General features: G+C 39.0%; 1 protein-coding gene across 4 annotated transcripts in view; it reads right to left on the bottom strand.

Moving 5' to 3' along the window:
• Nucleotides 1-4,504: 4,504 nt before the first annotated feature.
• si:ch211-250c4.3 (uncharacterized protein LOC100535981 homolog) overlaps nucleotides 4,505-27,659 on the bottom strand; it is a 36,667-nt gene continuing 13,512 nt past the window's right edge. For 3 of the 4 annotated variants that reach the window (XM_018694033.2, XM_018694031.2, XM_051069767.1), the window contains 6 exons: nucleotides 25,768-26,582; nucleotides 13,143-13,304; nucleotides 10,992-11,154; nucleotides 8,673-8,800; nucleotides 8,124-8,245; nucleotides 4,505-6,864 (listed from right to left, as the gene is read on the bottom strand). In XM_018694033.2, the coding sequence (XP_018549549.1) occupies nucleotides 6,768-6,864; nucleotides 8,124-8,245; nucleotides 8,673-8,800; nucleotides 10,992-11,154; nucleotides 13,143-13,304; nucleotides 25,768-26,582 (1,487 nt within the window). In that variant the 3' untranslated portion in view covers nucleotides 4,505-6,767. The remainder of the gene's footprint in view (nucleotides 6,865-8,123; nucleotides 8,246-8,672; nucleotides 8,801-10,991; nucleotides 11,155-13,142; nucleotides 13,305-25,767; nucleotides 26,583-27,659) is intronic. The other variant, XM_018694032.2, reaches the window with a different exon arrangement.

The following is a 27,659-nucleotide window of genomic DNA, read 5'->3' on the forward strand; positions in this document are numbered from 1 at the left end:
AATCAGATCACCTTTTATATAGCCTCAAGGTGGGAATTTTGTGCTGTTATTCTACCTTGCCTTTCTGTATAAAAGTTATGGACATAGAATGGGGACACTGTTGTTTTGCCTTAAAGACAGCAGCGGGGTAGCCACAGCCCTTAAATTATGTCTTTGGGAGAAAGTGAAAGTGGGACAGACACTGACGCATTGCATCATGCCTCTGATTCCACCATACTGGCATGCTATCTAAAACCACACATGGGGTCAACAATATGCTGCCTTTTTTTGGTTCAGTGTAAATAAGCAAAGGCAGCACAATGAGGGGTCTTCTTAACACCATTATAGCAGGAGTCCTGTGTAAAGGAGGTTGAAGGCTCCCCTTGGGGATATCAGATTGGATGCATTTATAGGGCTTTAGCACTATACATCTGTTTAATCGACTGGTTTTATGCCAAAGTCTATATCCCTAACCCCATGAAGCCTGGTAACCCAAGGAGAACCAAATTTGAACTTCCACCATGACACAGGCCCCAGGTCTACCTTTTGGTTACAAACCTCTTACTTATGGTTTGTTCAACAAGCATTCCACACAGTTTTTCCTTCCACTGTTCTTTTTTTGATGATGTCTAAATATAGAGAGTACATTATTCAGACTAACTATATTACTGGCAGTCACCATGAGATGTCAGTGTGCTCATAATAAAATCAGGTCCTGTATACTGCCAGTACAGACGTAGTTACAGAGGCTAATAGTGGACTTATCAATGGACTGAGGCTTTTTTTACTTAAACATTATCAACCACAGCAGTTTCATAAGAGGTATGACATCCTAACCTTCCAGACAACTATTAACAGTAAATATTCAGTCTGCACTGAATGACTGCTTGAGGACAGTGGCTTCACTGCCAAATCATCAAATCAAAAGGAAAAAAAAGTCCTGCTGAGATCTCAATTGTGTAAGATTGGTGTCGTGGTTTGTCCAGATGCAGTAATAAAATGGTGGTTACTATTGTTGTGTTTGTTGTAGTTGTCTTGTCAGCATCACATCTGCTGGACCAATCATGATTGACAACACCCTGAAAGTACCAGTACCTTGCATTTAGTTACTTTGAGCAGTGCAGTTTCAGTGTGGTGTTTTTGACAGAAGCCAGATGGAATTTATGAAAGATATTGCTTCTCTCAACCAATTGGAGAAGCTGATGAGTGATAACTTTTGTGGGAATCTAAAAAAGATGGGGAGTTTGTAAATGGGCCTGTAGTCACCTATATCTGTAGTATCTAAGTATTTTTTTGAGGGCAGGGAAGATATTTGCTGTCTTAAAATAGTCTCTCATCAACCCTAACCCCAGTAATCAGTGGAGGTGGACAGAAATCCAGAGTGACTCAAGTTCAGCAGCTGGTTAATAGTGTTAAACATAAACATTGAGTTATACTTCTTATTGGTTATTCCATGCAAAATTTTTACCAGTTGCCTCTAAGCTAATGCATTGTAATATGGTTAACATTTTTCCCAGCACATAGTATCCAGTATAAATTATTTCCTCTAAAATACCCAGTTGCTGATCCTGTGTTCCCTATAATCTTGTTTTATTCCACTGTATCTATACTTATGTACCATCACAATCTTGTAAGTATTTTACTGGTGCCTGATTCATACAAGAAAATACACTTCAAATCATTGTCTGGGTTACACTGGGTTTATGGAGTGTGTGTTACATCCTTTTCCTCTTTTACCTTTGCTGCTGCAACTACCAGATCGTGCAGCAGTGATCAGAGCTTCCACCACACTCTTCCTCCCCATCTAACTTACTCTGGACTTTCTTTGTGAGTGGCATTTATTTGTAATCAGAATCAGACTTTATTGTCAAGTAAGTTTACACATACAAGGAATTTGTCTTGGTATATCAGTGCTAAAAACAGTGATGGTAAACTAAGAGAGATAAAAAAAAAGTAGAAGTAAGAGTAAAGAATAATGTTCAAAGCAAAATACTATATTTACAAAGAACATAAATGGCCATATTTGAGGTTGGCAGTATTCTATATTTTTCTAAATATACAAACTTAAACCAATAATGACTGTATCCTTCTGACAAGTATTGTGTTTTTATCCAAAGTCTGCTATATCTTATTCTTCTGTGCTCTAGAGCTCCATTGGTGTCCAAAAACTATTAAAGACACATCAATGACAACTATGAATTTGTAAGCAGTTTTTTAAGATTAACATTTTCATTTAGAACCAGTGGGTTTCAAGCTGAATGCCAGAGAAGGTGGGGAGGTTTCTGGGCATTTCATTAGATTTTTTCACAAAAGGAAAAACAAAGAATTACACCAAAGTCATTAATACATTTTTGAAATTTGAAGTAAGGTCGAAGCAAAATTTGTTTTTATAACCCAGGGGAAGACACACGTCTTCACTTTAGATGTGTGATAGTAGGTTTTTACAGATGGGAGGAGCTGGTACCTCTGTCACTGTTCAAAGAAGGTCACTGGTGTCAGATGTGAATATCCTTATTTGTCTTGTGCTATGACTGGGTTAACACATATGGATGTGTCTCCTCATGATCTGGATTCTGACAAACAAACTGGTCATTGTTTTCCTCCCAGGGTGAAAGAAAAATGTTCAGTCTGTTCAGAGTTGGAATTCAGCCACATACGTTTATATACAGAGGTTGGAAGTGCCTTTTATGATTCCTGTTTTACACTACAGATTTATAACCAAAAATCTGCATTACAAACTGAGGTCATGAGGGTTGAGTCCCAAAATATGTTGAAAATTAATTGATCTCTGGTCTTAAAAATCACTACTGAAATGATTTAAATATATGAATAGCACTCAATATACAAGATGTATTTGTATTACAGAGGCTAAATATAGAGAGTACAGACTAACTATAGGCATAACTGTGTCAAAAAGAGGCTATGCTTCAACCTAAATAGTTAAGCGAGATATTTAGTGTAGTGGAAGCATTACTGGCAGTCACCATGAGATGTCAGTGTGCTCATAATAAAATCAGGTCCTGTATACTGCCAGTACAGACGTAATTACAGAGGCTAATAGTGGACTTATCAATGGACTGAGGCTTTTTTTACTTAAACATTATCAACCACAGCAGTTTCATAAGAGGTATGACATCCTAACCTTCCAGACAACTATTAACAGTAAATATTCAGTCTGCACTGAATGACTGTTTGAGGACAGTGGCTTCACTGCCAAATCATCAAATCAAAAGGAAAAAAAAAGTCCTGCTGAGATCTCAATTGTGTAAGATTGGTGGTGTGGTTTGGAGTCTTTTTCATGTCTATGTTTCTGTGTATTAATAAAACAGAGTCATTATTTCTTGATGACTTGGATGCTTTGTCAGAGCTTTGATGATATCTGTTGTCACTGAGCTGCTATGATATACAGGTGTTTCATTTTTCCTGCTAGTCTGCATTAGGCATAATTTTAATTTAATTTCCAGTGACCTTGAGCAAGGCACTGGCTTCAGCTGGTTCCTGGCTGCTGCACTTCCAAACTGCCCTTACCAAGTTAGGAGGGCTCCAACCATCAGCAGCAGTTTCCTCAAGGAGATCAGTCAAATCTTTCTTAGGCTGTAGTTACTCACTGTTGCCATATGAGGCAAGTCGCAACTGATCATTATGATAATTTCTGCGCATAGCAGTTTAGTATCTGAGTAACATTTGTTATGCATAAGGCTGTCATGACTTCACTTGTATGTAGTTTGAATTGGCAAGAAAAGCATAGGTGTAATCAATAGTTCAGTTCCATTCAGGTGTGTCAGTAAATTATGAAGGTGAACAGTTGTGGAAATTACACACCTGAATGGAGTGCAGCCATCATGAAATGTGCTGCTTACATTTATGTCTGATATGTGAACATGTTGTGTCAAAGGTCTTTAAGGTAACTGTCGATGCAAAGTTGATAGCTCTATGTACATATGCATAAGTGTTTGTTATAGAATCTAACAGCATAAAACCTACATGTCAACCACCCAGTGCCTTTTGATTAGTTATCTACATTAAACTCTGTCAGCATTATTATATTTTTTGATGTCAAATATAAATTGACTATACACAATGAAAGGTGCTACCATGTGCCAGGAAAACATTAGGCCATATCCATATTATCATATCTTTTATGTATTTAATACACAGTGTTTCCTTCCAGCCTCCTCAGCTGAATCAAACTTGTTGAAGGGAAAACTGACGTAAAGTGCAATGCTCCACATACCATGTCAGTCTGTGGCAACAATACAGCCACATTGGTCAAACTTTATTCTTTCATTGTACTGGTCACAGGGTAATTGTATAGTGGATAGACCCCTTATTTTGGATATTTTTGTTTTGTCTATCTTTGTATCTAGTCCTTTAGAATGTTTGAAATCCTAAAATTTAGACCAATGGAAAAGCTTCATATTTTAATAATTATAATTTATAATTTTACATTAAAGTCACTTCATTTATTCATGTGGTGCCAGAGCAAAATCACACTGTAGGCAAGATTAGAGCACACAGAAACAGCTTCTTTTGGTTTAACTTTATTTTGACAAATAAATTTTAATATTGATGCAGGATGTATACAGCAACATACAAAACATATACAGTTGTCTGTAACATCAGCTAGAGTTGTTTTACAAAATTCAACACACATCCCTTTTTTTTACTGAAGATCCCAGAGAAGAGGAATACACCACAGTACAATATACAGTAAATACATAGTTTTACCTCTTTGGAGCAAGATATAAAAAAAATGGACTATGTTGGTGTCATGACACCCAAACAATATTGCTGAAGCAACACCACCTTTAGGTGCAATTAGAATGCTCTATCGTGGTGTTACTATTATGTGAATTTGTTCCTAGGATTTTCAGATATTTGAGTGAGTGTGTGTGTGTGTTTTTTTTTAACAGAGATTGCTGAGAAGCTACCTGACACGTCATAAGCTAAAATCTAGACTGTTTCTTTAAAAGAATACACAACTTGCTTGGTTTACATTTTGGTGCTTTTAGTTGAAAACCGTGCTCTGCAGTGTCAGTACCCATCATGCTTTAAAATACACTGAGTGAGGGATTCAATTTTTCCTGCAAGATTTGAAACTATGTTGTGACTGATAAGCCTCATGAAACCTTTGAAAAACACAGAGAGCCTTGTTTTGAGAGCATGATAGTTGTTCATTACAGCATGAGTGTGTGTGTGTCTTTCCAACAAGCTTGTGTCTTTGTGGTCTTAATGTGACAAATGGAGCAAATCAGTCTGAGACCACACATGTTCAGAGACATTCACAGGGTGTTGCACTCATGTTCACATGGAAAGTGACTGAACTGCTGCATGACATGAAAAAAACACCTCTACACACACCTGGCTAATCACTGCATTCAGGTTATCATTCCTGTTGGGTTATCATTATTATTAATGCAGCATTTTTGCTAGCCCTTAGAGTATTTCTGAGAAATCATCAACATATTATGACATGGCCCTTTCTTTTCTGTTACTATGAGTCTATCTTGTCTGGAACAAGATGAGAATTCTGACATAACACTAGCACAGAAGATAGACGTCAGTATTTAGAGTATTTAGCATGTCATGAAACATAGTCTAGTTCTAAGGAGAGTGATGTTTCTCTCAATCATCGTACCATCTGGGCATAAAATTTAAAAAGTAAATGTAAGCTCAGCTGCTGTTTAACAACGTTCTCATGAAATTAATCAGCAGCACTGCATCATCATCATCTGTGGGGTAAAGTGAAGTATTTGGTGTCAGGTATTTAAAGTGTTTTAGGAGCTGAGCCTGCAGCCTGTAGAGATGCTGTGCTTTCTATCTGACAACATGATGTAACATGATGTATGATCCATGCACACACACACACTGGAACTCAGAGTTTATCTTGTGCACTCTTCATACACATTATCTCTGCATGTACTACAGTTATACAGCATTACACATGGACGGTACAAAGCAGTCTGCTATTTTTGTAACACATTTACAGCATTTTACTAAATGGAAAGTTGAAACATGAAAGAATGAAAAAGATATATATGTTTCACATTACTTGGATTATAACAGATTTTGCAGCATCCTAATGGAAACCTGTACTAGTATAAATGGTATCAATATGTAATGCAGTTAAATAGTCACAGTGTAGATCATTTTAAACATATAGCCTCATTTTCATGTCATTCTCCTTTCCAAGCAGCGGCAGTATCCCTCATGCCTGAGTCCTCCTCTTGAATTCTTTTGAAATCTTTTTTTTTCATTCGAACCTTTTTCTTTTTCACTTTCTCCTCTACTCTCAAATCAACACTGAGGAACTTCCATGTGAGTCCATCTGGATCTGATCTGAGGAGGAGACAGACGCAAGGTACTGGTCCAGAAAAGTGCTGTCTCTTCATCTTTGAAGTCAGAGCATGGTTTAGTCTTGTTATGGAATTTGAAGACAATAAAGAAATGACTAACCTGGCTCTACCTTTAGTGTTTCTTTACTCTGACTTAGCACCAGTACTTTAATTTTCATCATTCCCAACCTTTTCCAGATCATCATCCTCATCAGCATCAGTATAATTATTATAAATGACCAGAGCTACCTGACAAGACAACCTGGTTTAATAAAGCAGAAGTTTACCTGAATCTGGCCTGGACCTGGGTTTTCCCAGTATGAAATGTTTATGCAGACAAAAAATGTGGATTGGTTATTTTCCTTGGCTGTATCAGATTCTATATATAGAGCTTTAAGTAAATCATTGGTGAGGAGAGATTAAAAAATAAAATAGTCTGCACAACCTGGATGCTCACTGTAACCAAGGGAAGTCCAATTTGCTCTTGTGGCCCAGTACAATCATGGAGCTGCTGTTTCTGCCAGCAGGGTCTATTGGTCCCAGATCTGGCCTGTAAAGAAGAGGAGACAGTCATTGCCCTCTAGTTTGTATTGTAGCAGCTCAACCTGGCAGTATGAGAAAGCATTCATTGTCCATTATTCCCATATTGTTAGAGGCCCTGCAGCAGGACGGCATGCATGTCTCAGCAAGAGGATGGTGTTGCTTCTAATAAATCCTGGACTACAGCCATATCTCTCATCAGGCCTGAGCTTAAAACCAGAGAGGAATTCTCCCACTCCTCTAGGCATACCTCAGGCCTGACTCTGCAGCACCCTCCCTCTGTCCCCCTGGCTTAGAGTCAAATCTCTGTCAGAACAGAAGGAGAGGCCGAAGAGCCAGCAGTCCTCCACCTCCCATCAGATTCCTACACTATACAATCTCTCAGATAAAGTGAAGCCCCTGTTCATCCACACTCTCACAGACAAAAATAAAGCTAATAACTCCTTTCATTTCCATCTTCCTGTCACACTCCACTTCTTCTTCCCCAAAAGTCACTGAAGCTGTCATCACTTTTCCACCTTAAAAATGTCTTTCTTTTCCCTCATGCTGGCTTTTATTCACTGCAGTTAAATAACTTGCATTCCTCTTCTTTTTTAGGTTGCGTTCAACAAATGAGAGAAGAGCACCGCTTCTTTTCACTAGTGCTGTTTCATCCTGAAAAGATCAAAAAATCCCCACAAGGAAAAAAAAATCTGATATGTCTGTATTTTGTGAGATTCTTTTCTGCTGCTAACTGCTCTCCCAACAGTATGGTACATGTGGATCCAATTACTTGTACTTTAAGTATTAAAGATACAAACAAATAATGCTGTTAGTCACCATTACTGTTGGGTTTTTTTTTTCAACTTGAAGTGAAGCTTTGATTTTTTTCCAATTGTGACCAAAGCAATCATCCCAGTGTGCTTTATAATATTTTTGTATTTTGCAGCACAAAGGGCTGTACAGCTAAACAGATATTGTTTTGAGCCTTTCCTCAACCACTGACACAAAGCTGGAGGAATGCTGTTGTGTAAATTATCATTGTAGATTGTAGCATTAAGTTTTCCCTTCAGAAGACAGCTCCAGATGACAAGTAAAATAAAGTATAAAACATTTAACATAAAATAATTCTTAATTTGTAATTCTGAAAAAGTAAAGGCTGAATAGGTCTTGAATAGACATGTTCTCACTTAGTGTTGATATAGTAAAATGCGTGGATATGGATAAGTGGATATAGTCCATATACAGACAATATAGAACTCAAAGTGGAGTGTGCAGAGTGTTCCTCACCTGTAGAGCTGTGGGCAGGACATCTTCAGTGAGGCGGAGGTAAGTCCCAGCCTGCTCTGGTTCCCCAGTTTAGTTGTCCTCACCAGGTCTTTGACTGGGCCCCAAGTGTAGTTTTCACTCAGCTGAATACAAGATGGCAACAACTGTTTAATACAAATTACTTTCAGCTGTGGCCAAAGTCCTATAGCAATCCCACAGTAATTGAGGTAACTGAGATTGAATTGGTGGAGAACTGTAAATATTTAGGTAGTGTTTTTGACAATAGGTTGTGCTTTTGGGCTGTAGATGCCAGTTCTAAGAAGGTTCAACAATGTGTTTATTTTTTGAGAAAAATGAATTCTTTTAATGTGTACACAAAAATGATTACTCTGTTCTGTGGAACCTTTATTGACTCTGCTCTTCCCTGTTGTATTGTGGTGAGATTTGTGAACCAAATTTGACTCAACTTGACTTAACAGGTCCTTTGTTTTAAAAAAAAATCCAATTTATGTGATTCTTGCAGTAGTCCTATAACATGTGAACCTACAGTATAACATGCTCATGACTCACCCTGTGCTGGGGGATGGAGAGCCATTCGGTGCTGTCCCCAGCGAAGCGGACTTCCCCCTCAGTGTAACTCCTTCGGTTCAGAACTTTCCTCCACAGTGAGACAGGTGTTAAACTGTCACTCCTCATGTCTGAAACACAAATCACAAACAAGGAGGAGTAGTGTGTGCATGGGAGAGTTTGCTTGGGTTAGGCAATTTTCTCATCTTCCCACAGCCAGTGTAACAAATGTTGACAATGTAACAGCACCTGGTCTGGTCTGTTCAGTCGGAAGTCTGTAGACAGCTCGCTTTCCTAGTAACCACTAATCAGATAACTGAGTGACTGTAGTGAGTTGATCCCCCAATCACTCATATCCCTCTTGCATAATTATTTTCTCTGACAGTTAATATTTTTCAGACTCATCATCTATAACAGCTGTAAGGTGTGAATGTGAGTGTGCATGGTTGTTTGTCTCTACATGTCAGCCCTGTGATAGACTAATGATCTGTCCAGGGTGTACCCTGCCTCTCACCCAATGTCAGCTGAGACTGAGGAAAGAAGGATGGATGGATGGATGATGATTGATTGTGTTACCAGTGTTATCTTTTGGGTTCACTTCCAATGATGATGGCAATTATTTAGAGTTTCCTTGTAAAGACACCAATGTGTCTTTTTGTATACATCCCCTGGAGGTCAGTAAAAAAGAATTTAGGCCAAAGACTAGGTGCCTGTCATTGCCGTGGCATGTATTGATATGATGGTGACACACTAAGGACACCAAGCTCTAATGATTTCATTACCAATGTTAAACTACACACTACCTATTTGCTATTGCTGGAAACAAAGATGATGAGGGCCTCTATAATGTACACACTCTGTCTTACAACATATGTCAAAATTGCTTTTTGATTTCAGTATTTAAAGCTGTATGTTGCACATTTGCTATATGCAGGTGAGGTGAGGTGTTTGTTCATGTGTTAAAAGCCTTTTGAGAAGGGAGTGATAACTGTTAAGACAAACTGTAATTAGAAATCAGCACAGGCCTGCTTTTTGTCTCTGCTCATCATAATCCCCACTACTCCCTCATCCATGTAAACACACCTCCCCTTATCACATGGACTCACAGTTTCTACTGCTTGTGGCAACCCTTCCCCTTCTCCCTCTTACTCTTCTGCTTGATAAGGAAACCCCTAAACTCTGGCAACAGCCGTGTCTCATGTTTTTGTATGTAAGTACATAAAGTCAGTGAGTGCAAACCTTTGCATTGTCTTTCCCCCAATTAATGCATCAATCCAAAATCAAACAGCAACCTAACCCGGCCCCTAACTCCAACTCAAAACCTCCAGTTCCATGAACCAAACAGAAACACTCTTAATCCAGTTTTTCACTCTTTCCAAGTCATCAGTTCATCCACCTGTTTCTGTGTTAACACTTCTAATCAATCTCTGGATGGTATATATGACATATGAAGCATGACTCCACAGTGCAACATTTAACCATGGCCTAAGGGGAGCTATCCACTCCACTGCACCTAATCAGGGCCCGTCCACTCTCTTTACTTCTCAGCCTCCTCTCCAGATCCCGTTTCCTGTTCATTGGAGGAAGAAAGAGGGCATTCCAGAGTCCATGGAACATTATGTGTTCCCGTCATGAGCAAGATGCCAGGACATACAGTGGAATGTAGCCACCGAGGGATATTATTGCACGTTTTTGAGTGTGGTGCTTCAGCACAGGCAGAAACACCTTAGATGTTGGTCTGGTGACACTTCTTACAACCTATTTTGTCTGAAACATACCCTTCACCTTTATTTTCTCTTCCAAAAAAATTTGGGATTGTTTAGAATCTGATCATCACACTATTCCTAGATTCCTAGAGTACAGCATAATTACCAATATTAATGATAGCCAAAACCATGATTTCCTTTATTTGAATTATCTTTGACATCTCTAATTGACTTGTTCATTATTCATATATGTCACATCTTGAAATGCGTCTGCTAGAATGAACCATGTTCTCTGATGAATCTTTAGCATGTACTTTGGATTTGTATGGTAAAATCTGTGCCATCAAGCACAACTGTAGGACCAAGTATGAAGCATGTCCTCCTCACATTTTGTACATTAGATATATGAACACACTGGTTGAAAAAAAGTCTAATTTGTTGGCTTGAAGATGGTTGGTTCATGAGGGAAAATCAAGTGCATCCAACCAAGGCTCACAATGTTTGAACAAATGTTTGTTGAGCAGCATCTTGAAGGACAAAGCCATTTGGGAGTCTGTTTTTTCTCAATAATTTCCTTCAGTTCCAGCATATAGATAAAGATATGCATTATCATTACCTCTCCTGGCTGGTATGAGTGGGTGCTGTGTGACCTCAGGGATGGTGGACAGGTCAGAGAGGGTTCCACTGGGTAACAAAAAGCCACCTCTGGAATGTCTCTTCTGAACATGCTGGAAGGTCAGGCTGGCAGCTCCACAGCTGCAGTGCTGATGGAAAAAGTCCTGTTCAGAAATAGGCCAACAGTAACAAAAAATATTCTTCATTTAGCATTTTCATATGATTAATTTCTACTTGAATTTTGAATAATTTGATTGCTTGATTGATCTGTTTGTTTTAAAAAAATATATCTTTTGGTATAATAAGCACCAGTTCCAAGAACTGAAGAAGCCTTTCAGATGAGAGGTAAAACATCTTCAAGAAACCTCAAAGAAGTCCAGTTGCCTTCAACTGCACTGCAGACCACCATTGTAGATACTTATATTGGTGCAGCCATGAGACATACAAATTATTATTGGTCAGTCTTAATGTTCAACAGCTGACACTAATTAGTGACCAGAAATTCTTCATTTGCGCACACAAATAAAATAAAATGAATATAAATCAAATAAAATATTCCTGACACTTGTTAATTTAATTGCTGCTTTGCTTATGCTCATTGGTCAGCCATTCCTCAGTTCTTCATCTGGTAGATAGAATATATAAAGGAGGTTCAAAACAGTGTATTACTCTATTAACATCATGCACAGGCATATTTTGGCACATGGAACCTGTGAAACAAACAAAAACAATTCCGGTTCATTACATGAAGTAATTTCCAAAGTTTTGCCAAAATATTTCTGTCTCCTGGCTCTGCCGGTTCTAATGGGCCAATCAGCCAACATACACACATACACATCTTCCTTCCTGATATCAACACAGCTTTCTTACACAACCACTTTTTAGTTCCAAATGACAGAGCCATTTTAAAAGGGCTGCCTCAAAGCAATATACAACCAGCAGAGGTTAAGCCACTGCTCAAGCAGGTACCAAAGCTGTATGAAGACAGGGAAAAGGAAACCTAGTCACCTAAAACAGCAGCAGAGCAGCTGTACCATTATTAACAGCCATAACATTAGAACTAGGCTGACCTGTGTATACAGTAGCTTCAGAAAGTATTCAGATCTGTTCACTTTTTGCACACTTTATTGTGTTACAGATTACATTTTAAATGGATGAAATTTCCATTTCTGACCATTCCCATTTTGTGGGGAGAGAGTGTTTCCAACACTATCTGACCATCTGACATGCAGTTTGGGAGGACTGGAAATCTTGCTTCTTTGGGTCTGTCCACAAAGTAGCTAAAAGTAGCAACAGTACTCAATTTTCCTTCAGTTGGGGGCAGAAGAAACATGTTATGAACACATGATATAGAAAAGTTGTTAGCAAACAGTTGCTTATTTACATATCCAGTGGTTACAGAACAACATTATCATTCATTTGGAGTTGTATTTCTGGCCCTATGATGAATTAGCTCTATTTTCCCTCCTTTTTTTGTATCCACCAACACTCTTAAACTGCCAAATGCTCCACTATGTTTGTCATTTCTCTATCTGTATCTGGTTGCTTTTTGGTGCTGCGCAGGTCGTGGACATGAGTTTTCAGAACTTTTTCCACTATTTTCACATTTTCCTGGTTTAGCCTAACACAAATCAAAAAGAGTGATGAGAGTAATTAAGAATTATTCTGTTCTTACTTTATGATCTACATAGAGTAAGAAACTGTGTTATAGTAACTCAATAGTTACTCCATGGACAGCCCTGACAAGATTGCAGACACTGTTGTCATTCATATATTTCTTGTACATATTGGTGTTTGGGCCATTTTTCAGAAGGCTGTCATTACTTGAATTCCTCTGTGGACCACATTATATGTATGGAAATGTCACAGGCTCCCTTGTAACCCTTAGCCTCCTAGTGTTTCCTGTCTGTCTTTGTTTCTCCTCTTTCTCTCTCCCTTATGTCTCCTCCCTGTGTATATGTATATATGTGTATAGTATACAGTTTAACTCACAAAGTCTGCTTATATGGTGAATGTGTTAAGTGTGTTGCAACAGTGTTAAAACAATTGTTTAAAAAAAAACTGTAAACACCAACATATTAGGGCAGTACTATTGCTTGCATACATCAGAGCTACACCCTGAGCAAAAACAAATAAAAGAATAGTAACACACCTCTTTGGTCTTTGTCAGTCTGCTGTCTGTCTTCAGACTGCAGATCTGCCTCTGCAGCTGAAGATTAGTGTCCTGCAGTTGGCTGATCTTCTCAATGAGTTGGCAGATGTGCTTCAGGTAATCAAGGCCTGAACTTAATGGGCTGGAACTCGCTTGCTGTGCCTGGACAAAAAGATGGTATGAGGGTTGGTCAAGACATCAGGAGTAAGCTAGGAGAAAAGTGAGTTGCTGATCTTCTTGGATCTGAAAGGACAGTGATCACTGATGTACTAATTTGTATCATTATATATGTACATATATATATATATATATATATATATATATATATATATAAATATATATATATATAAATATATATATACATTGTATATTCATGCAAACATCATCACCGACTGACTACATCACTGTAGTATTGCTGTCAAGATGGCAGCTCTGTAGGTAGACCCTACGGAAGACGCACTGTACTGCACCACTTCAAAGCTGGAGATCATTGTACTATGGCTGCAGGTGGCACTGATATGGAATTTCAGAATGCCCCTGCAGTTAGATGGCCTAGTTGTAATTCCTTCCAGGCACAGGCAGACACAAGTCGCTTCCTTGCTACAGGTTTATTCACAGATTATTCTCTCCAAATCCACCGTGAAAACTAAAACACACAGTGTTGACGGGACAATACATGAAACCACGTTAACTTAATATAACGACAACATGCACAGCATGTGAAACTATTTTACAGACAAAACATAATACCTCGTTGGCTGCATGCCGCAAAAGGAATAATCTTTGAGTCTTCAGAAGTTTCTTTAAAACAGCTTCCATCATCTTAAAGTCCACTGTAACTAGCTGGTAACTTCACTGATGTAAAGACGTTCATCTTGCTTGCTTCTTGCTTACCTCTTGCTTTTACGCGAGAACAACTCAACGAGACTACGTAACACAAACTTCAAAATAAAAGCACCATATTTTACAAACAGCGGAAACTCATATTCATAATTACAACAGAAAGGTGGACAATCTACACAAATCACAATGCAACCGTTACACTAGTATAGACATAGGCCATGAAAGTGGAAGAATCCTGTTTAGCCTGGAAAGATGTAAGAGTAACATGTAAGAGGCCCCCCGTCATGCCAGAGTTTACTCATCATTAATAGAGAACAACCCCTGGTTTCTTCTCAGCACTGTAGCCATGTATCCCTAGCTTACCTCAGTTGTAATGATTTTATGAACTTCTATAAGAGAAAAATTTGACCTTCGTGAACTAACCAGCAATTTCTTTGTCTGAACCATCAACCTCTCTAAACTAGAATGTTAAAGTTTTTTTTATCTTAGACAATAGACATCTTTGTTTTAAAATTCTAACAAAATGTAACCAATTTTAGTGATATAAAAGTGTATTACAGCATAATAACAACTTGGACTAATAATTAGACCCTGGCCAGAATCAGAAGACACCAAATTTGTAAGGAGCCAATGTGTTGAGCAGCAATAATGAGTCAGGCACTGAAATAACTGTTGAGTAGCCACTCTTGTATTTTTTACAATGAACAAAGAGGAAGGTTCAATTTGTACAAAACCATACATGAATGACCCAAAGTATCAAAAATAAAAGAATAGTGTGCACACTTAAATAAAATAAAAGTGTCCGTTGGGGCCCTTATGAAACAAGAGTTGTTGCAGGTACACCTGATTTTAATGATCCATGGTCTACTGGTGGTTCCTAGAGTTAGCAGCAGTAGAATGGGATGCACAGCCTTCGGGTATCAGACTCCTCCACTGTGGAACCTTCTTTCAGTTTGAACACCCTATGCACCTTTAAGAGTAGGTTTAAAACTTTCCTGTTTGATAAAGCTTATAGTTAGGGCTAGCTCAAACTTGAATCATCCCCTCCTATAGGCCTAAACTGCTGGGGAACTTCCCATGATGCACTGAGCTCCTATCTCTTTCTCTATTTATATATAATCATATCTCATGAATACATATCACTAACTCGATATCTTCCCTTCCCACAGTTTTGTCCACTTTTTACTCTCCTTGACTTCTGTCTCTTTCTGCAAGTATTTCTCCTGTGGAGCGTAGAGTCTGATCTGCGATAACAAACAACCTACTGCTGTCATGATTCTGCTCAACAAAACTATTTTTATTGTTATTGTTGTTGTTGCTGTTGCTTTTGTTGATGTTTTTGATGATTCTCTCTCTCTCTCTCTCCCCCTCTCTCTCTCAACCCAACTAGTGGTGGAAGATGGCCACCCACTTTGCTCTAGTTTCTGCCTAGTGCTACTCATGGTGGAACTGCTGGGTCTCTGTAAATATAGTAATATAGAGTGCAGGTCTAGACCTGCTCTATATGAAAAATGCCCTGAGATAACTTCTGTTGTTAATTGGCACCATATAAATTAAATTGACTTGATTTGAATTGACAAATAATAATTTTAAGTATGCTATAATTACATGGATAATTCTACAAACAGTAGCTAAAGCTATTTTCAAAAGTGTCCTGTCTCCACTAAAGAGATGGAAGCCATAGCATACATTTCTTTTATGTAAGAATCTAATCACCTTTAGTGAATGCACTTAAAACCAGAGGGGCTTACAAATTAAAACAGACAACGTACCTGAAATGTCACACGTCAATTTAAAGTTACAATATACATGCATGTCATTTATATATCTATGTATAATTTTTCCATGTATCTTTTTTTCTATTCATGGGTAAAAGGGGCATTGATGTGGAGACAGTGATCTCTAAAAGTCTGTATTCAGATGTGATGTATGTGAAATGTTTATTGTATCTAAATAATAGAAACTACATTTTGGAAGTACATGTAAACCTGCACTGAAGGTTTGTCTCCTGACCATGTCTGGGTCATGTCTATGGCCAGCAGTTTAGAAATATATAAATATGAGGGAGAGCTCCATCAAAAAATAATCTTTGTTTGACCTGCCTTAGATAAATACACACTGAAAAAGCTAAACCAAATAAGTGAGGAATTTTAAAAATTTTCCATGTGGTATAATGGTACTACAATGGTACAATGAACTTCATAAACTGCACTTGTAAAAGGATTTCACTGCCACTGGCTGCTTGTGTTTGAAAAATTAATGTTAACATTATCCAACAGGGATGAAGAATAAAAAAGAATACACACAATCGTCACATTCCAGCCTCAACTTGAATGTTGTCTGATGTCTTATTTCCCCCACTCTTTGTAAATAATTACAGTTTGAGATAAGTATTGCAGAGCTAAACTCACTTCTGTTTGAGTGCATTACCAAGGAGCTGCAGATGTTCACATTTTCAGCAATATGAAAAAAGGAAATTTTGACCAAATATTTATCCAGTCATCAACATTCCTAAAAGTGTCCCAACAATAGCAGGATGTGAGCTCAGGTCAGGGTCTTTATACCCTTTTTCCTGTGCTTCTCACACTGAAACTCCAGTCAGGCAACTGGAAGGTGTGATGGAAAAACTGGCCAAACAATGGGCCAGCAGCCATAACAGGCTGGAGAACTGACATCATTCATTTCCTCTGATGGACAACCCTTCTGTAGGTCACACAGACCATTCCCGCATTGCACTGTATGAAGAGCACTTCTAATTGCCTTGAGGTATTGTATTTAATTATTATTTATTATTATTTTAAGAGATTTATCATTGTAAATATGATATAAAAAATAATTATAACTAATAAAATTAAGCTTTGAAAATCTGAGCTGAAACCAATATCTATTTTTCCATTAACACTGGGTCTCAGTTACTGTGTGTAATATGAAAGGGTCACATAGTGACAAACCCATTGACATATACCACCCAACTCTGCAGTCCTCCACAGCTCTAGAGAGTCTTGTATGTCCTGCAACTGTACTGTTTTGGTTCACTCTCACCACTCTCCATCAACCCTGTTTCCAGCTCAACCTGGCAGAGAAAAAACTGAAAACTCACTGTACACTACTCATTGAGCACCAAACAGAAGGCATACAAAGTTAGAGACTACCCCAATGGCAAAAATCATCTGGCCCAGATCCAGCCCAGAGGCACCATGATTATATCCTATGAGAATGGTCCACAGCTACTTTGATTCTGCTGACTGACCATGACGTCCAAATGACAAATGACACCCACCCCTCAGTGTACACCCTGTGCCAAGGCCACTTCTGGAATGGGACAGTAAAACAATGTGACTCCACAGCAGATGAGTCAGTTTGGAGGGGGATCCAGGCCCTCAGCTGTTAGCTAAAAACCAGAGAGACAGAAGTACGGTGTACTAATCCACAATCATATGTAAGACTGCAAACTTTGACTAAAGCAGATATAGTTTTTAGTAAAATATCTACACTGCCAGGTAAATTGTTGAAGTGGTTATAATGCTTGTGCCTTTTGAGCTCTATAAATATAAGCCTGAAGCTAAGACAGTTAGTGACTGAGTTAAACATGTCCAATACAATTGTTTTTAGGAAATTATTTTCAAACACTGAGGTAAAGTTTATAAGTGGCTAATTTAGAAGAATTCAGGAATGTTCTCTTCTGTTGTGCACAGATTCTTAAAATGAGCAAACACATGCAAACAAACACACACCCTGCACTTCCTCTTAGTTTCCCCTGATCCCATGAGTCAGGGGCCAATAATGTTGAGCATGTGGAGCTGACTGAGGTCACAAGGATGTGAAAAGTTACATGTCTGAAACAGAAAAAAAAAAGAATGGATAATGCTAAATATTTGTTTGTGTTGCATTAAATCCTGGATTCAGTTCTGTCTTAGGTGAGCATTAGTGTCTGACATCAGGTCAGGAATCTTGAATGTCCCACTAGTCTTAGAAAGATGACAATGAGTCAAGAACCAGGAGTGATTTACATCTGTTATGTTTTATCATCTGACAGTCACTTCCAGTGGTAAGAAAAAGTGAGTAAACCCTTTTACTCCCATTTTACAACCCATTTATGTATGAATTTGGTTAGATCTTCATCTAAGTTACTATTATCAACAAACACAGTCTATTTTAACATACAAATCATTGAATGTTTGAATTATGTTTTCAGTATGGACAGGAACAATACACATTGTAGGTTGCAAGTATGTGAAAAAATATGTGAACCCCTCAGCTAATGGAACTAATCAAAAAAGCTAAGTGGAGTCAGGAGTTAACTAACTTGGTGTCCAGTCAATGAAACAGACTGGAGCTGTGGGTTAGAGTTACAGTGATAGCTGTAAATCACAGTGTGAAGTGGTGTGAATGTCAGTTTTTATTAGGGCCCGAGCACGAAGCATGCGAAGGCCCTAGTGGAACTGTTCCGATTCTTATTAGGGCCCAAGCATGAAGCATGCGAACATGACCTAAAACCAACAGGTCTGCCATTTTGATTTTATTACACACAACGAACTCCTCCTACAGATTTTATCATATCAACCTCAAACTTGGTCACTTTACTCTTAAGACCTATGTGATTTAAAGTTATCAAAAGCTTTACCTGACGTCGATGGGCGTGGCCATAGCAGCACCTCAAATTTTGATGTCTTGCCATGAAGCAGGAAGTTGATGTAACTCAAACATATGTCTAATCTGCCCCAAATTTCACAGATTTGACAACAGGTCTGAGCACATCTACATTCCAGTATACAGATATAATCATAGCGCCACCTATTGGCAACAGGAAATTATGTGTTTTATCTAAGTAGGTTAATCTGATTCACCTCAAATGTGATCAGACAAGCATTAAGATCATAATGGTGCCATATTGTGAAAACTGTGAGTCTTCATGGAACGCCCTTGCTGTGGCGCCATGGCGAATTTTGATGCTTCACCCATTAAACAGTAAGTTGTAACTCCCACATGCACCGTCCAATCTGACAAACTTAAAATATCTGATAAGTGTCATGGCCTGAACACACCTGCAAACCAGTTTTCAGTCCTAGTATTAACGCCACCTACTGGAAAGAAGAAATGTCATACTGATATGCAAATCCTCAAATGTGGTCAGACGAGCATTGATGATTAAAGAGAACATGATTAAAGTTTGTGTCATGGCAATGTGGTAAATTTTGATGCTTCGCCATTGAACAGAAAGTTGTTGTAACTCCCATATGCACTATCCAATCTGCCCCAACACACCTTTGATTAATGTCATGGCCTGAACACATCTACACGCCAATTTTCAGCCACTGTCATAATGCCACCTACTGGAAACAGGAAATGACGTGTTATTCATCAGTGTACTCCTCCCAGTAGCTTGACACAGATGCATTTCACATTTGGTCAGAAAGCAAAGCAGGTAATTGTCCAGTCTGAGGACAAAGGACAAAGGCTTAAGCCCCTCTTGGGGTCTATCTGTGCAGGTGGCTGCCTTCATCCATGATGGAAATGTGCAACTGATGGGCGCAGTAGGGGATTTCTGACTCATTCACACAGTTTCAGAACCGCATCATACAACCTGTGGGGACCCCGTGCAGGTCCCCCAACAGGGGCTGAAAAATTGCTCAATAGTGCACAAATTTTCAAAACCCCCTTGCCATTGGGCTTATTTGTCCTAGGTGGACAAAATTCTGCACACATATGTGATATGCCGAGATGTACAAAAAAGTCTCCTGACATTATGGCCTCAAACCTACAGTTGTATATAGAACTCTTCCTACAGATTTCATTATATCAGCATCAAACTTGGTCAGGATACTCTTAATGAGTTTGTGGCAAAAAGTTATCAAAAGATTTACTTGATGTCAAAGAACATGGACGTGGCTGTGGCAGCCCCTCAAATTTCGATGTCTTGCCATGAAACAGGAAGTTGCATTTAAGTTGCTGTAACTCTGCCATACTTTGTCCAATCTGCACCAAATTTTATAGGACTGAACACACCTACATAAAGTTATAGCACTACCTACTGGCCACAGGAAATACTTATTTATATTTATATCTTATACTTTGACCTACTGTTACTAGAAGGTTGACCTGATCCAATTCAAGTTTCAATGCTTTGCCATGAAACAGGAAGTTGTTGTAACTTTCACATGCACTGTTGAATCTGCCCCAAACTTCACATGTCTGATAAGTGTCAAGGCCTGAACACATCTATATGACAATATTCAGCTGCAGTCACAGTGCCACCATTGGAAACAGGAAATGACACATCAATGTACTCTTCCCAGCAGCTTGAAACAGATCTGATTTCCATTTGATCTGTTAAGGCTGAGGGCCAAAGGACGGAGGCTTAAACCCCTCTATCTGCGCAGGTGGCCACCTCTGTCCATGATGGGAATACACATCTGATGGGTGCAGTAAGGGACTTTTGACTCATTCGTGCTGTGTACGGCGGTCACATGGTTGAGAAACCTCATTGTAGGACCTGCGGGTCTTCTGCGGCCACAGGTCCCCTGACGGGTGCAGTCTGCAAGGGCCCATTCAACGCTGCTTGCAGCCTTCATTTTATTTTAAATTTATAATTTCATTATAACAATTGTTGGACTGTATCTGCAATCTTATTATTTCTGTCACTACCCAAAGGTCATGACCACAAGTGAGGGTTAGAACATACACTGCCCAGTGAATCAAGATGCACGCATTTGCTGACTGGCACTTAACTCAAACAAAATTACATTTTGACCTGCTTAGGGAACTAGATTAACTAAATGCAGGGGGAGACTAAAATCAATGGGATTGATCCTCTGGATATCACAAATATCTGTATCAAATTTAATGACAATCAGTGTTTGCTGAGATGTTTTTTCATTCTGAACCCAAGTGGTGGACCACCTGAAACTGGCATCCCTGCTGCCACATTTGTAGTGTGGCTAAAACTCCATATAGGACCTTTACACAGAACTGCTGTGATCTACCCAGCCGAAATATCACAACCATAGAACAAGAACACCATAGAACATAAAAAAGTGCCTTGGAACCACACAGCCTTTGTTAAATTTACCTTTTCTCTGTATGGCTTTTGTTGATAACATGGTCTTATGATTTTGTTTTCCCTCTTTCACATTTGAAACAAGAGCATGATTAGAAACTAAAATCCAAGATCACTGTGGTAACCAGGGCTTCCTCTGACCCTTCCTTGTAGATGTTTCCATTATCTTTGTGGCATGCAAAATACTTTACTAAACATGACAGCGCTGGATAGGAATGAAGCACCAGATGTGGGAGGAAGGTACAAGCAGATCACGTACACTGCTTCTCCCAGCCCGACACCAGTCTTTTCAACACACATAAATAGTGTTTCTGCCTCAAAGTACTCAGCAGGAACTGAGAGACAGTGTTATTCTTTTCTGCAGTTTTGGCACCTGCCCTTGGCTTGGTCTTAGTCATTTAATGAAAAAGGTATGCTATGCTTTAGTCACGAAACTAGTCTTTATATTAGTCTTTTTATTATCAGGGAAATTTTGTTCTCACTTTTGTTTTTTTTTAATTTTTTGTCCTCTACACATTTGTGTAGTTAATAGTTATTATGGTTACAGTTCTTGTATATGGCAAGGTAAGTGGAAAAGATACTGTTTACCTGTCATCTGACATTTTGGAGTGTTGTATGACTGTAGTTTTTGCATCTCTCAAATTAGATTGTTAGCATAATGGGAAAAGTATTCCTTTAGCAAACATGATGATTTAGTTAAAATTTACTTTCCCCAAATATCTCTTAATGCAATACTCATATGCCCATAAGTTAATCTGAAAGAGATTTTGGTTGTTGGAATTTTTCCTCTTGTCATTACTGACCATCAAGAGATTTTTCCTAATGTGATTTCATTCTAAGTGATGGGGGACAAAATCCAAATCCTTGTTCTGGGTTAAAGGTTCCACTTAAAATTCAGACTGTTGAAGCCTCAAATTAACTTCAGCTGAACTTTAGAAAGCTTTTCCGCTGTCAGACAATCTTTCCTTGAAGGCATTGGTAGCATTGCACTCATTTATACATATGGGAATTACCAGAAATACTTATATAAAGACTAAAAAAGAGTGCTCAAGAGAAAAGTTAAACCCTGTCTACTTTCTCACCTCTCCTTGCCAAGTAGCACATCTGTTGGAGCATAACTTTGCCCTTCCATGGTTGACAGACTGCATCAAACCAGCAGTCACTCCTATCAATAACCTATTGAACCTATTAACACAAAAATTAACATCAGCACTTATGCAGCTGAGGAAGTCAAGTAGACCAGAGGCATCCAGGCTTCACATTTCACTTACATTTACACAAGCACTGATGAGGTAAGAGGTATATTTGAAAACAGACACCAAGTGTGAGATGAGATACGCAGACACATAAGTCCTTATGATCAGTTACTGCCTGATGTTGGAAATATGACAGATATTCACTAAAAAACATCTCCAACATCTGAGCCTTGAGATTTGAAGAGATTATGGAATCCATTCTGGTTCTACTTAATGGTAGACAGAGGATCAGAGAGGGGAGAGAGAGGGCATGTGGGTAAGGTCAGAAAAAGTCCTTAATGTTCACATATTTGAATCTAGTATACCTCTGCCACAAATTACAGAGTCCTATTTAGCAGGGGAAAGAATTACATTATTAGCTGAGTTGATAAGTGATGATTATGATGTTGGGGGCTACACCACCATACCATGCCTGTCAGTAATGCACTCTTACAGTCCAGCGTGCTGGCCCCCTAAAAGACACTGTCTCATGCTATTACTGGACCTCACAAAGGACCCAGGGACCTATCAAAGAGCCTTTATCTGGGTAAAAATGTGAGTAATTCAAGATATTTGACGCCTATTTGATGCATCCAGGTAGGCTGCCAAGCTCATGGCTTGGAAAACAGGAAGGGTCCAGCTGAGAGCAGCTGACGGTCAGCAACAGTATCACTAGAAAAATCTCAGTCCTTCAGGACAGATGAACAGGTGCTGCATGACATGCGGGTCCTGAAAAAGCTGCCATACACACATCCCCTCCCCACCATACTGCCTCTGTCTGAGTGCTAGCAGGTTTTCATGTTTTGGTGCCCATAATAATGAAAGCCTTGTCCTCAGAAGGCCTTTGGGCTTAATATCATTGTGGAAGGTCTTTAAAGAAGAGATGGGAGGGATGCCAGGGATGCCAGGGATGCCAATATCTGAAGCTTTAAAATGCATTAGCAGTACAGTAACATGAAGAGTCTCCTCTCATTTTCAGGAGTAAGTATGTAGACATATCTATACCATTGTCGAGATACACAATATTTTTTCAGGTTTTCAAAGTGAGGGTTTTACAAGTCAGATTATTAAGTAAATCACTAGAATTAAGACTTGATAGGAATCATTTTTAGTTCTGCTAGTCTGTGCTACTCCTCTGACATTCCCTCTGGCACATCCATGAGGTTGATATCTTTTGCTTAGAATGACACTTCTGAACAGCCTTTGGATGGAATGAAACATTTATGTTCTCCTCAGGATGCACTGTAGTAAATGATACTTTTACTTTTTCAAACCATGTTCTATTTTAGGAATGAAGAGTTTTACTTAAAAAGTGCATCATTTTGCCTAATTGAAAAATAAAAAGAGATTAATCAAAAAAAAAAGTGCATCATACCTTTTACTTACTTTTTACTTAAAAAGTGCATCATACCTTTTTTAGTATAATTTCCACATTTTTTCCATCTCCTTGAAAACATCAGGCTGTAGATTCTCATTCTAATAGCAGCTGGTAATGAAAGACTCAAGATATGACTGTGATATTTTCAGGAACATCAAAGAAGTGATTATGACTTTGCAGCTTCCACAGCTGTCAGGTGTTCTCTCTATAGACCCCATTTTGTTCTCTCATTTTGGATGTGAATAAGAAAATAACCTTTTCATGTAACATGAAACATGCCCCTGCAGGTCCTTATGAATGAGCAGCTACAGTTGCTTTTGGTTATGTCCCTGGCAGAGGAAGAAGTCAAAGCACAGGTACAGCTTCAGTGCTATTTATAATCTTTTGTTCAGCTACTACAGTGGAGAGAATATCTGACAAATTGAACAGCCTACATGTATTAATCGCACTCCAGAAAATCTACTCACACTGTGAACCTTAAACAATAACTCCAGTAGTTTTGAACTAGTTTTGAAAAAGATATGCCACCAGTATTCTTATGGCAACAAAAATTGTTTCACTTTATTGATGCTCTGAATTCTGTCATATTTCCGTCTTGGTCACCTAGCTCTGTTATCAGAGGCACTGCCTGGCAGTGCATCCATGAGTATAGGAGGAAAATTGTCAGAAGCAGCACAGGGAGGGGTGTGTTTGGCAGTTGAGTTCAAATGTCAACAATCTTTCTCCAGAATCATTTACTCCTCCTTTAATTTGGATGCAGTGATACAATTACCTGAAAAAAAAAGGCATTTATCATGATAGAGGACAGAAAGTATCACTGTTGCTTACCCAAAAGAGATTTTCCTCAAATCTGATGGCACCATTATCAGCACACACATACACATACACACACACACACACACACACACACACAGAAATGTGCTGTCCAACATGAACGCAAGCATTTGTTTTCAGTGTTTTGGAGTTTGAAGTGTTTTATCCTGAAATGACTTAGTATACAGTAACAGCTTACACATGTAACAGCTTGCTAGGACAGAAAGTATTTCTGAAGCTATGTTCAGACTAAAAGCTACATAGGTTTTACTGGCAGATGTAAATTCACCCTGGATATCATGAGTACTTGAGAATGTGTCAACATGAGCAAAAACTCAGTACATATTGAAGATCTAAGACTCCACTTTGTGAACAGTGGAGATTAAAAAAAGGGCTCTAGAGGAAAACAAGAGAAAATAGTGGAGCAGCACAGGTACACTCTGTACTGTACTGTATTCTGTTGATTATCATACAGGAAAGCCAAAGATACAGATGAACTCTCAAATATCTGTGTAATGAGGGGTTTATGCACTGCAGCCTACTATAATATCCCTGTCTATGTAACTGCTGATGGACTGTTGTTGCTGACACAGTCTAATCACAATCTGCATTGGCATTCTCAGTCATCCAAGGAAGAGCTGTTCTTCTGTTCTACCTTACATATTTCGCTAATGCATGAGCATCACTGTGTCATCAACTGTGCGCTGTCCACCACGGTTTCTGACCCTGTTTACTGATGTCTTTCCTATAGATCTGGATGCAGATGTCACTTTAGTCACTGTTCAGCCAGTTGAGCAGTGAAGCTCCTGCCATCTTCTCTAACAATGAACCATTCACAGTCACAGAGAGCATGATTGGATGTTAATAACTTAAATGTAGTACACTGTTATGTATTAGTTAATGCATGTGATCAAACAGCCAGTCCAGCTGCCAAATTCATGCAAGACAAATGAGGGGACAATTTGCTTTACACTCAGTCTGAATGCTTCTGAAAACATTTTTGTCCTCTACATGTAAATTTCAAGTATAATATGTGACACTGATGTTCTGGCGTAAACATCTTTAGACTAGAAGGAGTCCCTGGTGTGGAAGAATATGTCAGAGGGATTACATAGGTTATCCTATCTGGCCTGAGAATACTTCTTGCCCCCAAGGAAGTGCTAGAGGATGTGGCTAGGGAGAAGAATATCTGGGCTACCTCACTTAACCTGCTTAACCTTCTTAATCTGCTTAACCTGCACCCTTAAGAGGTAAATGTATTAATGGATTAATGGTTGTTTAGACATAAAGTTTTCTTACCTCACTAAGTCTGCAGCATTCATCCATGTACTCCTCCAGGCTGTCACTAGTGGTGCTCCTTATGGCTATTGGTTGTAGTTCAAAGTCATTGTCAGTCATGTTATCACAGGTTCCTGTTGAAGATTGCTTTCCAGGCCTGATGTCCTCTGAGCAGGTTCTTTCAGTTACAGCCCTGTTCTCCTCAAGCTGTTCAGACATATCCTCATTTCCTTCTCGGCTGCTTTCTGAAGCCCCGTTCTGGTTCCTACCCACATTCTTACCTACATGCAGTTCTACTGTCACAGCTGAAGAACAGAGTTCTTCTGAATGTATGAACACATTGTCCTGATTATGCACTGTTGTGCTCAAACTATTATCCACAGACTCCACTGACTGAGTCTGTCTGACTAGTTTATCTGGGAGAATGGTAGAGACTGAGGTTAAGTTGCAGGATTCACAGGAGGACTCTCGACTGTGAACCACAAAGCTCTGCTCAGAGCCTGTTGGGGTGGATGGAGAGTTAGCTCCACTGGGAAGCTCCACTCCAGAGTCCTCCGACTCAAACTTGTACAACCTCTGTAGCTGAGAGTCTGAGAAAATGGCAGGCAAGTAGTCTGAGCAGGTCTCCATCTGAGAGTGTCTGGACTTGTTATCAACATGAGAATTCACCTCTGAGGCTTTGGTGAGGTCCAAGATGTCTTGCTCGGAGGCTGTCACCATGGAGACAGTGGGTGCAGAGTCGCGAGACATCAGGAGTTTCTCATGGAAGTTACTGAAGAGCTTAATTTTTGTCAGGACAACCTCACTATCCAATAGCGAATCTCTGTCTCCTTTCCCTATTAAACAGATAAAGAAATACAGATTTATTATAGCAGTTCCATCTCAATAATCCTTCAATAATACACAGTTTGTAAGAGTTTTCTGATCTGATGTCTTTATTGGCAGGATGACACTTTCTTACAAATCACTGTAACAAAATTAAAAAATTCTTCAGATTGCATGAAGCTAAGAGGGGTGCAACTGAAGGATTAATAAATATGTAAAAGGAAAAAAACCCACATTTTCTGATTTGATACTGCTATGGTCAAGGTTAGGTTAGCAAGATCTGGGATTGGGCTGAAAATAACTACTTGAATAAGGATGCAAGTCTTTAATTGTCATGGAAAAATAGGTTTGGGAACAATTGTGGTCAGAGTATAAATAGAAACCAATGTTGACTGCTGGTATAAAACATAAGATAAGATAATCCTTTATTAGCCCCACAGTGGGGAAATTTACATTGTTACAGCAGTAGCAGGGATTGCAAAAATAGAAAAAGACATAAATACTAGTAAAATACCAAACAAGATATAAACAAGACAGTATTATAAAAATATAAACTAAAGAACAATGTGGACCTGGACTTGTAGTTATATAGCGCTTTTCTAGTCGCATCGACCACTCAAAGTGCTTTACACTACGCGTCACATTCACCCATTCACACACACATTTATACAGCGCTTGCTCTATGCACAAGCACACACACATCCACACCCATTCACACACCAATGATACATTGGGGGCAATGTGGGGTTCAGTATCTTGCCCAAGGATACTTTGGCGGAGAGAAGGCAGGGATCAAACTACTGACCTTCCAATTAGTGGGCGACCCACTCTACCTCCTGAGCCACAGCCACAAGCTGTGGGACAGGACAATGTAGTAAAAATATAAACAAAAGAATAATGTACACAGGACAATATACATAGAAACAAATTGAACTGAATACAGATATTGCACAGTTTGAAATGATATTGCCCAGAATGAGTGACTGATAAGCAGCTGTTTCATCAGTGGATTAAAGTGCAGAACCTAGTGAGCTGGTCCATGTGAGTATTGGGTCTACTAGGAACAGTGCTGGTTGTAGAGTCTAACA

This window comes from Lates calcarifer, linkage group LG4, assembly GCF_001640805.2.
Source record: "Lates calcarifer isolate ASB-BC8 linkage group LG4, TLL_Latcal_v3, whole genome shotgun sequence".
In the NCBI taxonomy this organism is placed as follows: domain Eukaryota; kingdom Metazoa; phylum Chordata; class Actinopteri; family Centropomidae; genus Lates; species Lates calcarifer.